The sequence below is a fragment of the Anolis sagrei genome, chromosome Y (genome assembly GCF_037176765.1).
Source record: "Anolis sagrei isolate rAnoSag1 chromosome Y, rAnoSag1.mat, whole genome shotgun sequence".
In the NCBI taxonomy this organism is placed as follows: domain Eukaryota; kingdom Metazoa; phylum Chordata; class Lepidosauria; order Squamata; family Dactyloidae; genus Anolis; species Anolis sagrei.
This window is the reverse complement of record NC_090035.1, coordinates 40,373,595-40,386,776: the sequence shown is the minus strand read 5'-3', so window position 1 is coordinate 40,386,776 and position 13,182 is coordinate 40,373,595. Positions and strand designations below refer to the sequence as shown.

Sequence of the window (13,182 nt, the reverse complement as noted above, 5' to 3'; positions counted from 1 at the left end):
CGCTGCTAACGTTTCGGAGAATGGTTAAGACCTGGCTTTATGAACAAGCGTTTGGTTAAGCAGTGCAACCAATCATAGGAAGACGGTAAATGGAACATAGGAATGGCACAAGGATTATGAGAACAGATCTGATTTCAGCTGAGGCGTTATGTTATGTTTGTCTTGTTGATCTGTCTTGTTGATTGTTAATTGTTGTGGATTAATGCTGTTGATCCTGTTTGTTGCATTGTTATGTTTTAATTGCACTGACACTGTTTGATAATTGTACCATGTAAACCGCATTGAGTCGCCTGTCAAGGGCTGAAAAATGCGGTATAGAAATAAAGCAAATAAATAAATAATAAATAAACATTGCCACAAATATCTGCCTTCCAGACCAAACCCAAAAAACAGTCCACTCTCCCATGACGGCATATGTTCTTTATCAGAAACTAGAGCTGATGTAGTCTATCCAATGCCATTTTCTGAATCAGCACCACAAATAACCAAATAAAATCTAAAATTGACCAAAAACTGACTTGTAACCTTTTTGGTACTAATGTTGGGAGTGGTCCTTGGTCCAAAAAAAAAAAAGTTGGGAACCACTGCTTTAGATAAATCCATATTTAAGTCTCAGATGTGGGTGGAAGTGAGGAATACACAAGCATGGCACTATCAATGGCAAAATTTCCTGGCCTCCCTGGGAACATTGCCACAAATATCTGCCTTCCTGACCAAACCCAAAAAACAGTCCACTCTCCCATGATGGCATATGTTCTGCATCAAAAACAAGAGCTGATGTAGTGTTTCCAATGCAATTTTCTGAATCAGCACCCCAAATAACCAAATCAAATCTAAAATTGACCAAAAACTGATTCGTAACCCTTTTGGTACTAATGTTAGGAGTGGTCCCTGGTCAAAAAAAAGTTGGGAACCACTGCTTTAAATAAATCCATATTTAAGTCTCAGATGTTGGTGGGGAAGTGAGGAATGCACAAGCATGGCATTATCAATGCCAAAATTTCCTGGCCTTCCTGGGAACATTGCTACAAATGTCTGCCTTCCCTACCCAACCCAAAAAACCCCAGTCCACTCTCCCATGATGGCATATGTTCTGTATGACATATGTTCTGTATCAGAAACTAGAGCTGATGTGGTTTCTCCAGTGCAATTTTCTGCATCAGCGGCCAAATAACCAGACAGAAGTTGACCAAAACTGGACAGTATTAGGTTTTATTAACTAATATGTGATTATTTTATATGTATACTACTTACTGTTTTCTTGACTGGTTGTAAGCCGCCCTGAGTCCCTCTAGACAGGCATGGACAAACTTCGATCCTCCAGGTGTTTTGGACTTCAACTCCCACAATTCCTAAAAACCGGTAGGAATTGTGGGAAACCGGTAGGCTTTAGGAATTATGGGAGTTGAAGTCCAAAACACCTGGAGGGCCCAAGTTTGTCCATGCCTGCTCTAGGGAGATGAGGCAGGGTACAAATAAAGCTTACAATTCAGGCATGTAGCCAGGGGGAGGGGGGCTTGAGGGGCTTCAGCGCCCCCCCCCCCCGAAATTCTCATGGTGGTTCACGAAAAGGCCTTACTGGTGCATTATTTAAACTGCTATGTTTATTCATATCATGATCTGATCACCATACTCAATATATCCCATATGCATGGGGGTATTGGGGTAATGATACAAAAGGTTCGCTAGGGTAGACCCTCTTTCACTCAGATTCAGAACCCCCCCCCCGAAACTCAGCCCCCCGCCCCTCGAATCTAAATCCTGGCTACAGGCCTGTTACAGTTATTAATACAATTTAACTTTACAAACATTAAAGCAGAACTAAATATTGGTATTAAAGAATATAAGGACGAAAACATACACAGGTAAAAGGACATTACAGCGAAGGGTAAACACGCCCGGCCTCGGGAGCAGCTTCCGGGCCTCTTACCCTCACCCGTGGCCTCACCTGCGCTCCCGACGTCCATTCATGGAGCTGGGCGCGGCCGCTTTCTCCCGAGTCTTTGTTCCCGGCGGAGCCTTTTCGGAACGGACCGGCCGGACCCGAGGCAGCCGCGGCCTTCCCTTCACTGAAGGCCGAAGGAGCCGCCCGCAGCCCAGTCTGCTCCTTCTCCCGCTCTGCCTCACAACTGATTGGAGCCCGAACCCTCGTTGAGGCACGGACGCATGCGCGTTAGTTTCCTTCCGTCCCTATCGCACCGGAAGTCCGCCCCCTTTCGGTGGGGATGTTTCCCTGGTCTTGCCATCAACGCGCACGCGCACTTCTCACTTGCTTCCTGCCTCGGAAAGTCCCCCCCCCTTTTCCTCTCAGCCTGTTCAACTTGGCGCTCGCCCGTGCTAACCTTGTGCGCATGCGCGTTGCGTGAAGGGCGTTATGCAAATTAGAGAGGCGTTCTTCCTCGCCTCAGGCCCCTCCCACACAGCTGTATCCAATTCACAATGAGCTGGATAATGTGGCTGTGTGGACTCAGATACCTCAGTTCAAAGCATATATTGTGAACGACCTGCCTTGCTATTCTAGGTTATATGGTTGTGTGGAAGGGCTCTTAGGCCCAATCCAGGCAGGCTCTATATCAGGTAAAGGCCAATTTGGGCTCTCCCTCCAAGTGCTTTGGACTTCATAGAATCATAGAATCAAAGAGTTGGAAGAGACCTCATGAGCCATCCAGTCCAACCCCCTGCCAAGAAGCAGGAATATTGCATTCAAATCACCCCTGACAGATGGCCATCCAGCCTCTGTTTAAAAGCTTCCAAAGAAGGAGCCTCCACCACACTCCGGGGCAGAGAGTTCCACTGCTGAACGGCCCTCACAGTCAGGAAGTTCTTCCTCGTGTTCAGATGGAATCTCCTCTCTTGTAGTTTGAAGCCACTGTTCCGTGTCCTAGTCTCCAGGTGTAGGGGCAAAAACGATCAAGTTAATCCAAAATCCAAGAACAGATTGCCCCTTCCCAAGGAGGGAGAGGAAGGACACCACGAAAGTTGAATCTTTAAAACTGCAAAATGCTATTTATTGCGCAGCTGAAGCAATAGTGACAAACATGCATATAGGAATGCAATAAAGGGGTTTGTCCAACCTAAAGTTGGTTGCATTGATTATTTATGACTTTCATTAAAACAGTTTGATTGGTACATAGAAATCAATCATCTCATTGGTTCCCAAAGATAAATCATTTCATTGGTCTAAGTTAGCTATGCAGTTGTTCATTAGCTGTTTATGATTTTGATTGACATTATAGCACACGTGGGATCCTAACAATGGAACAGCTATAACATAACTATGGTCCATTGTTCTCTAACCATGACTGTATCTTATCTGTTAGTCTGTTGCAAACATGGCTTCAGAGCGACTGGGAAACTTGGGGGTTCTATCTAGCAAACAGCTAGCTGGTTTTGTCCGGATATGTTGCTACCCTTGAATAGTAACTTCTCCTTTGGAGCACTGATTTCTCAAACCATCAGCATTTTCTGTGAACAAAGGCCTACTGCAGAAATAGGCCAATATCGCAGTAAATCATGACATATGGGCATTGGGGAAATATATGAAAATTTCCTTTTTAAAACCATGTCCCCTCCACAGGGAAGCAGAAAACAAGCTTGCTCCCTCCACCCTGTGGCTACCTCTCACATATTTATAAATGGCTATCATATCCCCTCTCAGCCTTCTCTTCTTCAGGCTAAACATGCCCAGCTCCTTAAGCTGCTCCTCATAGGGCTTCTTCTCCAGACCTTTTATCATTTTAGTCACTCTCCTCTGGACACATTCCAGCTTGTCAATATCTCTCTTCAATTGTGGGGCCCAGAATTGGACACAATATTCCAGATGTGGTCTAACCAAAACAGAATAGAGGGGTAGCATTACTTCCCTAGATCTAGACACTATGCTCCTATTGATGCAGGCCCAAATCCCATTGGCTTTTTTTGCCGCCACATCACATTGTTGGCTCATGTTTAACTTGTTGTCCAGGAGGACTCCAAGATCTTTTCCACACGTACTGCTCTCGAGCCAGGCATCCCCCATTCTGTATCTTTGCATTTCGTTTTTCCTGCCAAAGTGGAGTATCTTGCATTTGTCACTGTTGAACTTCATTTTGTTAGTTTTGGCCCATCTCTCTAATCTGTCAAGATCGTTTTGAATTATGCTCCTGTCCTCTGGAGTATTGGCTATCCCTCCCAATTTTGTGTCTTCTGCAAACTTGATGATCCTGCCTTCTAACCCTTCATCTAAGTCATTAATAAAGATGTTGAACAGGACCGGGCCCAGGACGGAACCCTGCAGCACTCCGCTCGTCACTTCTTTCCAGGATGAAGAGGAAGCATTGGTGAGCACCCTCTGGGTTTGTCCATTTAACCAATTACAGATCCACCTCACTATAGTTTTGCCTATCCCACATTGGACTAGTTTCCTTGCCAGAAGGTCATGGGGGACCTTGTCGAAGGCCTTACTGAAATCCAGGTACGCTACATCCATGGCATTCCCCGCATTTACCCAGCTTGTAACTCTATCGAAAAAAGAGATCAGATTAGTCTGGCATGATTTGTTTTTGATAAATCCATGTTGACTATTAGCGATGACCGCATTTGTTTCTAAGTGTTTGCAGACCACTTCCTTAACAATCTTTTCCAGAATCTTGCCCGGTATCGACGTGAGACTGACCGGATGGTAGTTGTTTGGGTCATCCTTTTTTCCCTTCTTGAAGATTGGGACCACATTGGCCCTCCTCCAATCTGCTGGAACTTCTCCTGTTCTCCAAGAACTCTCAAAGATGGTTGCCAATGGTTCCGAAATGACTTCCGCTAGTTCCTTCAATACTCTTGGGTGTAGTTGATCTGGCCATGAGGACTTGAACTCATTTAGAGCGGCCAGGTATTCCTGTATGACTTGTTTCCCAATTTGGAGTTGGATGTCCTCAAATCCCTCATCCACTCCGTCTTGCTGAGGTTGAAGATGACTTTCTTTTTGTGAGAAGACCGAGGCAAAGAAGGTATTAAGTAGTTCTGCCTTTTCCCTATCCACTGTCAGCATTGCCCCATCTTCTCCTCGAAGAGGCCCTATCGCCTCCTTGTTTTTCCTTTTTCTACTGACATAAGAAAAGAATCCCTTTTTATTGTTTTTAATGTCCCTGGCAAGCCTGAGCTTGTTTTGTGCTTTAGACTTGCGGACCTTTTCCCTACAGGTGTTGGCTATTTGTTTGAATTCTTCTTTGGTGATCTCTCCCTTTTTCCAGTTCTTGTGCATGTCTCTTTTGTGTCTCAGCACAGTTAGAAGTTCTTTGGACATCCATTCTGGCTTCTTTGCACTTGTCCAATTTTTTTTTTGTTAGCACGGTTTGCAATTGCGCCTTGAGTATTTCACTCTTGAGAGACTCCCATCCATCTGTAACTCCCTTGTCTTTTAGTATCTGTGTCCACGGAATGCTGCTCAGTGTTTCCTTCATTTTTTGGAAATCAGCTCTCCTAAAGTCCAAAATGCGGGTTTGACTTGTCTTCGTTTCGGTCTTCTTTTGTACCTCAAATTGCAGGAGCACATGGTCACTTGCCCCTAAGGATCCTACCACTTCAACCACATCGATCAGGTCCTCCACATTTGTTAGGATGAGATCAAGAGTAGCCAATCCCCTTGTTGCCTCTTCTACCTTCTGGACCATGAAATTGTCTGCAAGGCAAGCGAGGAATTTGTTGGACTTTGTACTCTTGGCCGAGTTTGTTTTCCAGCAAATATTGGGATAGTTGAAATCGCCCATGACTACTACATCTCTTCTCTGTGCCTGTTTGGTCAACTGTTGGCAGAAGACTTGATGAAGTTCTTCCTCCTGGCTTGGAGGTCTGTAGTAGACTCCTACAACAAGATCTTTTTGAATCCCAGTTCCCTTGATTCTTATCCAGATGCTTTCAAGCTGGTTTCCCGGATTGCTGTCATGCATTTCTTCTGCAGCATAAGAGTTTTTGACATATAAGGCTACTCCGCCTCCTCTCCCCTTTGTTCGGTTTCTGTGAAAGAGGTTATACCCCTCGATGTCTACATTCCAGCGATAGGAGTCATCCCACCAGGTTTCAGTGATGCCTATGATATCATATTTGTGTTGTTGTGCTAAAAGCTGGAGTTCGTCATGTTTATTTCCCATGCTCTGTGCATTAGTGTAAAGACATGTGAGCCCCTGAGATCTTCCCCTGAGCTGTTTAATTGGGATTATTGTGCTTTCGGTACTTGGTCCTTTTTGTGTGTGTGCAGCCCTCCTTTTAGCCTTCTGACATTGTGGGTAAAGTAGTGTTCGCAAGGCTGTTGTCCCCCTCCCCCAGTGGGCCTAGTTTAAAGTGCGCCTAATGAGGTTTGCGAGTCTGTGAGCAAAAAGGTGTTTTCCTACTTGTGTGAGATGCGCCCCATCCCTTGCCAGTAGGCCATCCTCCTGGAAAAGCAGGCCATGGTCAAGGAAGCCAAAGCGTTCCTCCTGACACCATTTTCTAAGCCAGTTATTGACCTGTACTATTTTTCTGGCCCTTGTAGGACCGTGTTTTATGACTGGCAGGAGGGATGAAAAGACCACCTGTACATTACATTGCTTTTGCTTTGTTCCTAGAGCTCGGAAATCATTTGTGATCTTTTGAAAAGTATGCCTAGCAGTATCATTGGTTCCAACATGAATCAACATGAGGGGAGGACGGTGATGGGGTTTGAGGAGCCTGGTGAGCCTCTGAGTGATATGGTGTATTTTTGCCCCCAGTAGGCAGCATATTTCTCGAGCCATCCCATCCGGTCTGGAAATGACGGCTTCCGTTCCTCTAAGGAGGGAGTCGCCTACTACCAAGACCTGTTTACTTTCAGGATTGGCAGGGCCCCTTTTGCGCAATGTAGTGTGTAGGTCCCCAGAAAAGTGATCCTGTTGGTGTGAATTGTGTAGATGTAAAGTGTTGTCTTCCTCCTTTACATCCCCAGTGCATTCATCAAGGACAATCCATTGAGATTGGTCCAAGAGCCTAGCGTTCTCCTGTATGTGTTCCTGTTGCACCTGGTCTATAGTTGGGGATGGTACACCTGCATGATTGTGTAAGTGTGAATGATGTGAAGTGTTGTCCCAAACAGGGCTATCCCCCACACACTGATCAAGGACGAGCCACTGATCAGTATCTAAGCCATTCTGGTCTTCCTCAATGAGTTATGTTTCTTGGTCAAGTGATAGCTGTGTGAGAATTTGGAATCTATTGTGTAACTGCAACTGAGCAGAAGTATTCTGAAGAGGCTTCCTGGTCCTATGTCTCTTTCTAAGGTTGACATTCCTCCAAGCATGAGGGTTGTCCACATCTGAGGTGATCTCCTCTTCAGCCTCCCCATAATGTTGATGTGATATGGGCTGCGTGTCTAGGACAGCATGCTGTGTGGTGTCTAAGAACGGCTCGAGTTCCTGAATGCCCTTAAGGGTCTTAATACGGTCCTCGAATTGTCAGATCCTGTGTTCCATGTGAGTGATCTGTTTACACTTGGGGCAAATGTAATTGATATCAGGGCATCGACATCACTCCTGTCCTTTAGGAGAAAGACAAAGACGTGGTTGTGGGACCAGGCCTTCGGGCAATCTGCTAACTAGATAGGACAACCAGGCAATTAGGACCGGCAGGACTGATATATGTGGACTGATAAATGTGGAAGAAAACTCTGAACCATGAGATAGCGAACACTGACTGGCAAGAAGGAAGAAGCGGTTTGTATCGGTTTGTATGAAATTTTATTGGTTTTATTGGTTTTAACGGGTTTAGATGCAATGTATTGTTGTTGTTGTTGTTTGCTAATTTGTTATTTTGTTTTATTGCTTATTATTGTGTATTATGTATGCTATGGGCATCGAATTGTGCCTTGGATGTGTAAGCCGCTCTGAGTCCCCTTCGGGGTGGGAAGGGCGGGGTAAAAGTAAACCAAATAAATAAATAAATAAATAATTGTTGCATGAAAAAGCTGAACATGCATGAGACAGGAAGATTTTGTGTTTGTTCCATCTGGAGGTTGCTAATGACCTTCTCTTGGTGTGTGTTTTATGTTGTTGTCTGTATGCAGTCGGGAGAGTGTAGGTTAGTGAGTGTGAGTTGGCGCGCGCGACCCTGGCTTATATATGGTAAACAGGAAGCAGAACAATGGGCCACTAATTGCTGGCCTGCAGTGCTGGTTAAAAGAATGTAGCCTCGCCCCACCTCTCTAACAAAGCAATACTCAAAGCAACTAATTTTAAACACTTACTCAGATTTCTAGTGCCCTTTAAGACAAGGCTTATCATGAAGCAGAAGGGAACAAGATGACTTCTTGCTTCCCCAACCTCTGTGGGAGCACACTGACCTTTGAGTTCAGCCCTGGCTTATATATGGTAAACAGGAAGCAGAACAATGGGCCACTAATTGCTGGCCTGGAGTGCTGGCTAAAAGAATATAGCCTCGCCCCGCCTCTCAAACAAAGCAACACTCAAGCAGCTAATTTTAAACCCTTAAACTCTAACAACATAAACTCTAACACTCAACTCCTCAAGACCTCTCACTCAACTCCTGGAACAATTCCATCAGTGTTGCCTCCTGCAAATCTCTTGGAAAGAAAGACAGACGAATGTCAGCATGGTGGAAGATGCAAAGGCCACCAGCCCTGAAGCAATGCTCCTACGCCACCAACTCCGCTGGACTGAATGTCACATCATCTGAATGCCCGATCACCATCTCTACTCCGGTTACTCTACTCCCAACTCAAGAAGAGGAAACGTAATGTCGGTGGACAGGAAAACAGATTTAAATTTGGGCTGAAAGCCAACCTTAAAAACTATGGCACAGACACCGAGAACTGGAAAGCCCTGGCCCTTGAACGTTCTAACTGGAGGTCAGCTAATGATATCGAGCTGCTTTTAGGAGGGTCTCCCCAGCCGAGGAGATCCCGAGGACCAAGAGAGTCCTGCATCAAGAGAGTCCTGGAACCTTGGTGAGGCCAGCAAAGCCAATTTCAGCAATAAAATATTTTAAAATAATAAATCCCCACCAAAGCGAAAGAAGTTCAGCGACCGAGGTGTTTTATTTGCGATTCAGCTGCAATCGGATGCATTGTAGGAATAGTTCCACTACAACCATGCCCGCTAAAGAATTTACAAACATATTTATAGAGAAAACACAGCAAAACCTTTTGAATTTCCCACCCGCCCCTCTCCGCCTGGCTTCGCGCTGATTGGTTGACAGCTCGAACAGCTGGGAGGAGGCTTGCCAGCCCGCCCCGCTCTGGGCCAATCAGCAAGTTCCTCCACCTCTGGAGGGCCAATCAGCACACTTCTCTCGCCTCTGAAGATGGACGAATCTGAAGCGAGAAGGCGGGACGACCGCAGACAATGGGGGAAATGATGGGGTTATAGATTGCCAGCTAATCAAAAAGGAAGTTTCAAGGGAGGCAGGGGTTCTCCTTCGGGCACTGCAACAGTCCTTGGTCACTTCTTTGTGGGGCAAAAGTCAAAGGGAAGGCGGGAAAACGGACAACATTTCATATATTATCATCTTATACAAAGTTCATAAAGGAAAACCCCATTCCCACCCCACATCTTAATCATTTTATTAAAATAGTTGATTTTTATTTTTAAAAAACTTGAAATCCCATGTTCCTGGGGAAAGTTTGCAGAAACGGAGGTGGCTTGCAGTTCAAATAAAGCTGCAGAGAGTCCTTTTTCCTGTTAGACGTTAGCAGATGGGCGCTGAGTTGGCAACTAACAAGATCCATCGTTTGGTCCTTGGGGAACCATAACTCCCTCCCAAGGACTGGGTCTCCTGCCCGGCCCCCTCTCCAAGGTCTCCTGCGGGTGTCCACAGCAAGTCCCTGGTTGCGGGGCTAGGCAGGAACGAATGGCAACGAAGAGAAATGGACTGCTTGTGCAGAGCCGGCAGAGTTTGACAATCAGCTGATTTCTGTCAAAATTTATTCCTTAAAACAAAACAATTATTTCCCGGGCACAGGGATCCGAAACGAGAAAAGCGAGATAGCAGTTTCGTTAGGAATCGGATGTAGAAAAATATGAAATTGAAACTGAGCCGATCTGCCATTTTGAGATTTTAGCGGATACGGGGGTCCAATAGGATGGTTTCCGTATCCGCGTTTTTAACTGACGCAGATTCGGCCTCCCCGGGACGCCCAGAAGGCATCCCAGGCGGGCCCGTGGTTGCCCGGAGCTCGGAAAGAAGTTTATTTCAAGTTCGGGTTAGTTTGAGGCAGGGAAGGATACGTAGTATCAAGCAGAAAAGTTAAAAGTTGCAAAATTGAAGTGCCTCTATTAAGGATTGGTTACAAAGTCAGGGCTAGAGGGAAAGTAACAAAGGCTGAGTGAATTCATTGTTGGAGCTGCCTGTTCGGTCACATTAAATCAGTTTTTTCCAATTTTGGTGTCCAGGAACTGCGGAACTCTCCGTTGCAGTGCAGACCAATTATTGGGCGGGGGCTCTCAGCACCACTAGGACCAACAGCACTGCAGAATTCGAAGAGGTATGAACAGAGAGCGAAAGGGAGAAGAAGAAGCCATGGCAAGCCAACCCTGACGGGGACCTCCTTCCATATGGAAACCGATGTCCTCACTGTAGGAAAACATGCGAATTAAGAATAGGGTTCCACAGCCACCTACGGACTCACTGCTAAGACACTGGACTTGGAGGACCATCATCCTTGGGCTACCATCCTTGTGATAGGCTTCTCTCATGTACCTGCATAGGGAGCTGGAGCTGACAGGGAGCTCATCTGTGTTCTCTCTGGATTCGAACTTTCGACCTGTTGATCTTCAGTCCTTCTGCCACAAGGGTTTAACCCATTGTGCCACAGGGAGCTCCTTATTTGTACATAACAACACAGCACACATGCATATTAGGACCAAATGTCTGGGATTCATCTCTGAATGATGATGATGATGATGATGATGATGATGATGATGATGATGCACTGGGTGCCATGTCAAAAGATCTCAGCTGGCATTTGGAAACAATAAACATCGACCAAATCACAATCTGTCAACTGCAAAAGGCCACCTTACTTGGATCTGCGTGCATCATTCGAAAATACTGTACATCACACAGTCCTAGACACTTGGGAAGTGTTCGACTTGTGATTTCTTTGATACGAAATCCAGCATATAGATCTCGTTTGCTGTGACTTACTGTGCTTTTGTGTCAGTAAAATACTAATAATAATAATATACGAGGGTTATCTAGAAAGTGTAGCTCTCGTAGGGAATTTTCTTGGGTGAAGCTGGTCTTACTGCGGTATAGTAGAAAGCCAGCAGAAGCAAACGAGCACTGCCAATTGTCAGTAGCTCATCACCTGGTGTTGTGGTGAAGGTTAGAGATGTGCGTCCTCATTCTGTTTCCCTCCAAGTGTGAAGTTCGCATTGTACTATGCTACTTAAATGCTAAGGGCATGAACGCCACTATAATTCATCGCAAAATCGTTTCAGTTTATGGAAAGAACGTAATGTCAAGACAGCATGTGAAAAAATGGGTACAGAATACGTTGTGAGACCATGAAGAAACTTCACAAAGTCGTCCAAAACAAACATTGTGGGATGCTGCCATCTCCTTCATGACAATGCGCATCCACACATCACTCATGCAACAAGAGTTGTTGACTTCCTTTGATTGGGATGCTTTAAGTCACTCCTCCCACAGCCTCGATCTCGCAGCCAGTGACTCTCATCTGTTCACTAAACTTAAGGACTACCTCAGTGTAAAAACACTTTTCTGATGATAAGGAGGTGAAAATTGAAATAACAAACTGGCTGAAAAAGATAGAGTGAAACTTCAACGACACAGGCATCAAAAACTCATCCCACAGATGACAAAATGTACTGAACTGAATGGTGATTATGTAGAAAAATAATGTAATACCTATGCTACAATTCATGTACGTTTGTTAAAATACATTCATTCTTTGTATTTTAAAATAATTTTGTAATGTTACTTTTTGGATATCCCTCGTAGTATGATGATAGATGGTTGCCACTGGCAAAGGAAAGGGTTGTGAGTGAGGAGAACGAATGGGTAAGCATTTATCTTTGGGTGCCATTGAACAGACTGAAAGGGTTCATGAAGGAAGGGATACAAACACACACAGAATGTTCAGATGAATCTTGGATGCATAGATGAATCTTGGATGCATAAAAGCATCCATAATTGTCTGGTCATTGAGAACAATTGAATGAGCTTACACTAAGCAAATTTTTCGACTAGTTTGTGCATTATTTCCCAGATAAAGTGAGTCTTAAGAACCAGTATGCTACATAGGCTCCTGAGTGTGTTGCCTTTTTGCCTTCAGCTAAGGAGCTCCCCTTAGTGTGTGCAATGGGAACAGTAGGCAGGAATCGAGTTGACCTCCAGGAGTGTAGCCAATCAAGTAACGGGTAGTGTTGCAGCAACTGAGAAGTTATTTATTATTATTTATAACTCCCAGTATTTCCTAACAAGTAACCTTGGCAGTTAAGTTAAACTGTATTAATTACGCAGTGTAGATTCACCCTAAGATACTGATTTGAACTTCCAAGTTTGGAGAAAGGCATTGGCTATTCACAACTTGCCAACAGGAGCCCCCGTGCCAGCAGAACTGAAGACCGACAGGTCACAGGTTCAAATCCTCTTATCAACTCCAGCTCTTCATGTGGGGGATGAGAGAAGCCTCCCACACGGATGATAAAAACATCAAAAAAATCATCCGGTCGTCCCCTGGGCAACGTCCTTGCAGACAGCCAATTCTCTCACACCAGAAGCAACTTGCAGTTTCTCAAGTCACTTCTGACATGACAAAAAAAAAGCTTGCCAATAAATTTCAGCAGCAAAGTAATCTATCTATATATATATAAATGCTGTGTGTATAATGAGTATCTTAAAAACAAAAGAACCAATGAACAAAATCACACCAAATTTGGCAACAAAACGTCTCACAACACAAGAAGTGACCGTCACTCAAAAATTATGCTTTTGTCATTTGGGAGTTGTAGTTGCTGGGATTTATAGTTCACCAATAATCAAAGAGCATTCTGAACTTCATCAACAATGGAATTGAACCAAACTTGGCACACAGAGCTCCCATGTCCAACAGAAAATACTGGAAGGGTTTGGTGGGTATTGACCTTGAATTTGGGAGTTGTAGTTCACCTACATCCAGAGAGCACTGTGGACTCAAACAATGATGGATCTGGACCAAAC

General features: G+C 44.8%; 1 protein-coding gene across 3 annotated transcripts in view; it reads right to left on the bottom strand.

Annotated features, from left to right (window-relative positions):
- The window catches only part of LOC137095532 (protein argonaute-3-like), a 255,766-nt gene extending 253,488 nt beyond the window's left edge, over window positions 1–2,278 (bottom strand). For all 3 annotated transcript variants that reach the window (XM_067462306.1, XM_067462304.1, XM_067462305.1), the window contains exon 1: window positions 1,949–2,278. In XM_067462306.1, coding sequence (XP_067318407.1) covers window positions 1,949–1,967 — 19 coding nt within the window. In that variant the 5' untranslated portion in view covers window positions 1,968–2,278. The remainder of the gene's footprint in view (window positions 1–1,948) is intronic.
- Between the last annotated feature and the right edge of the window lie 10,904 nt (window positions 2,279–13,182).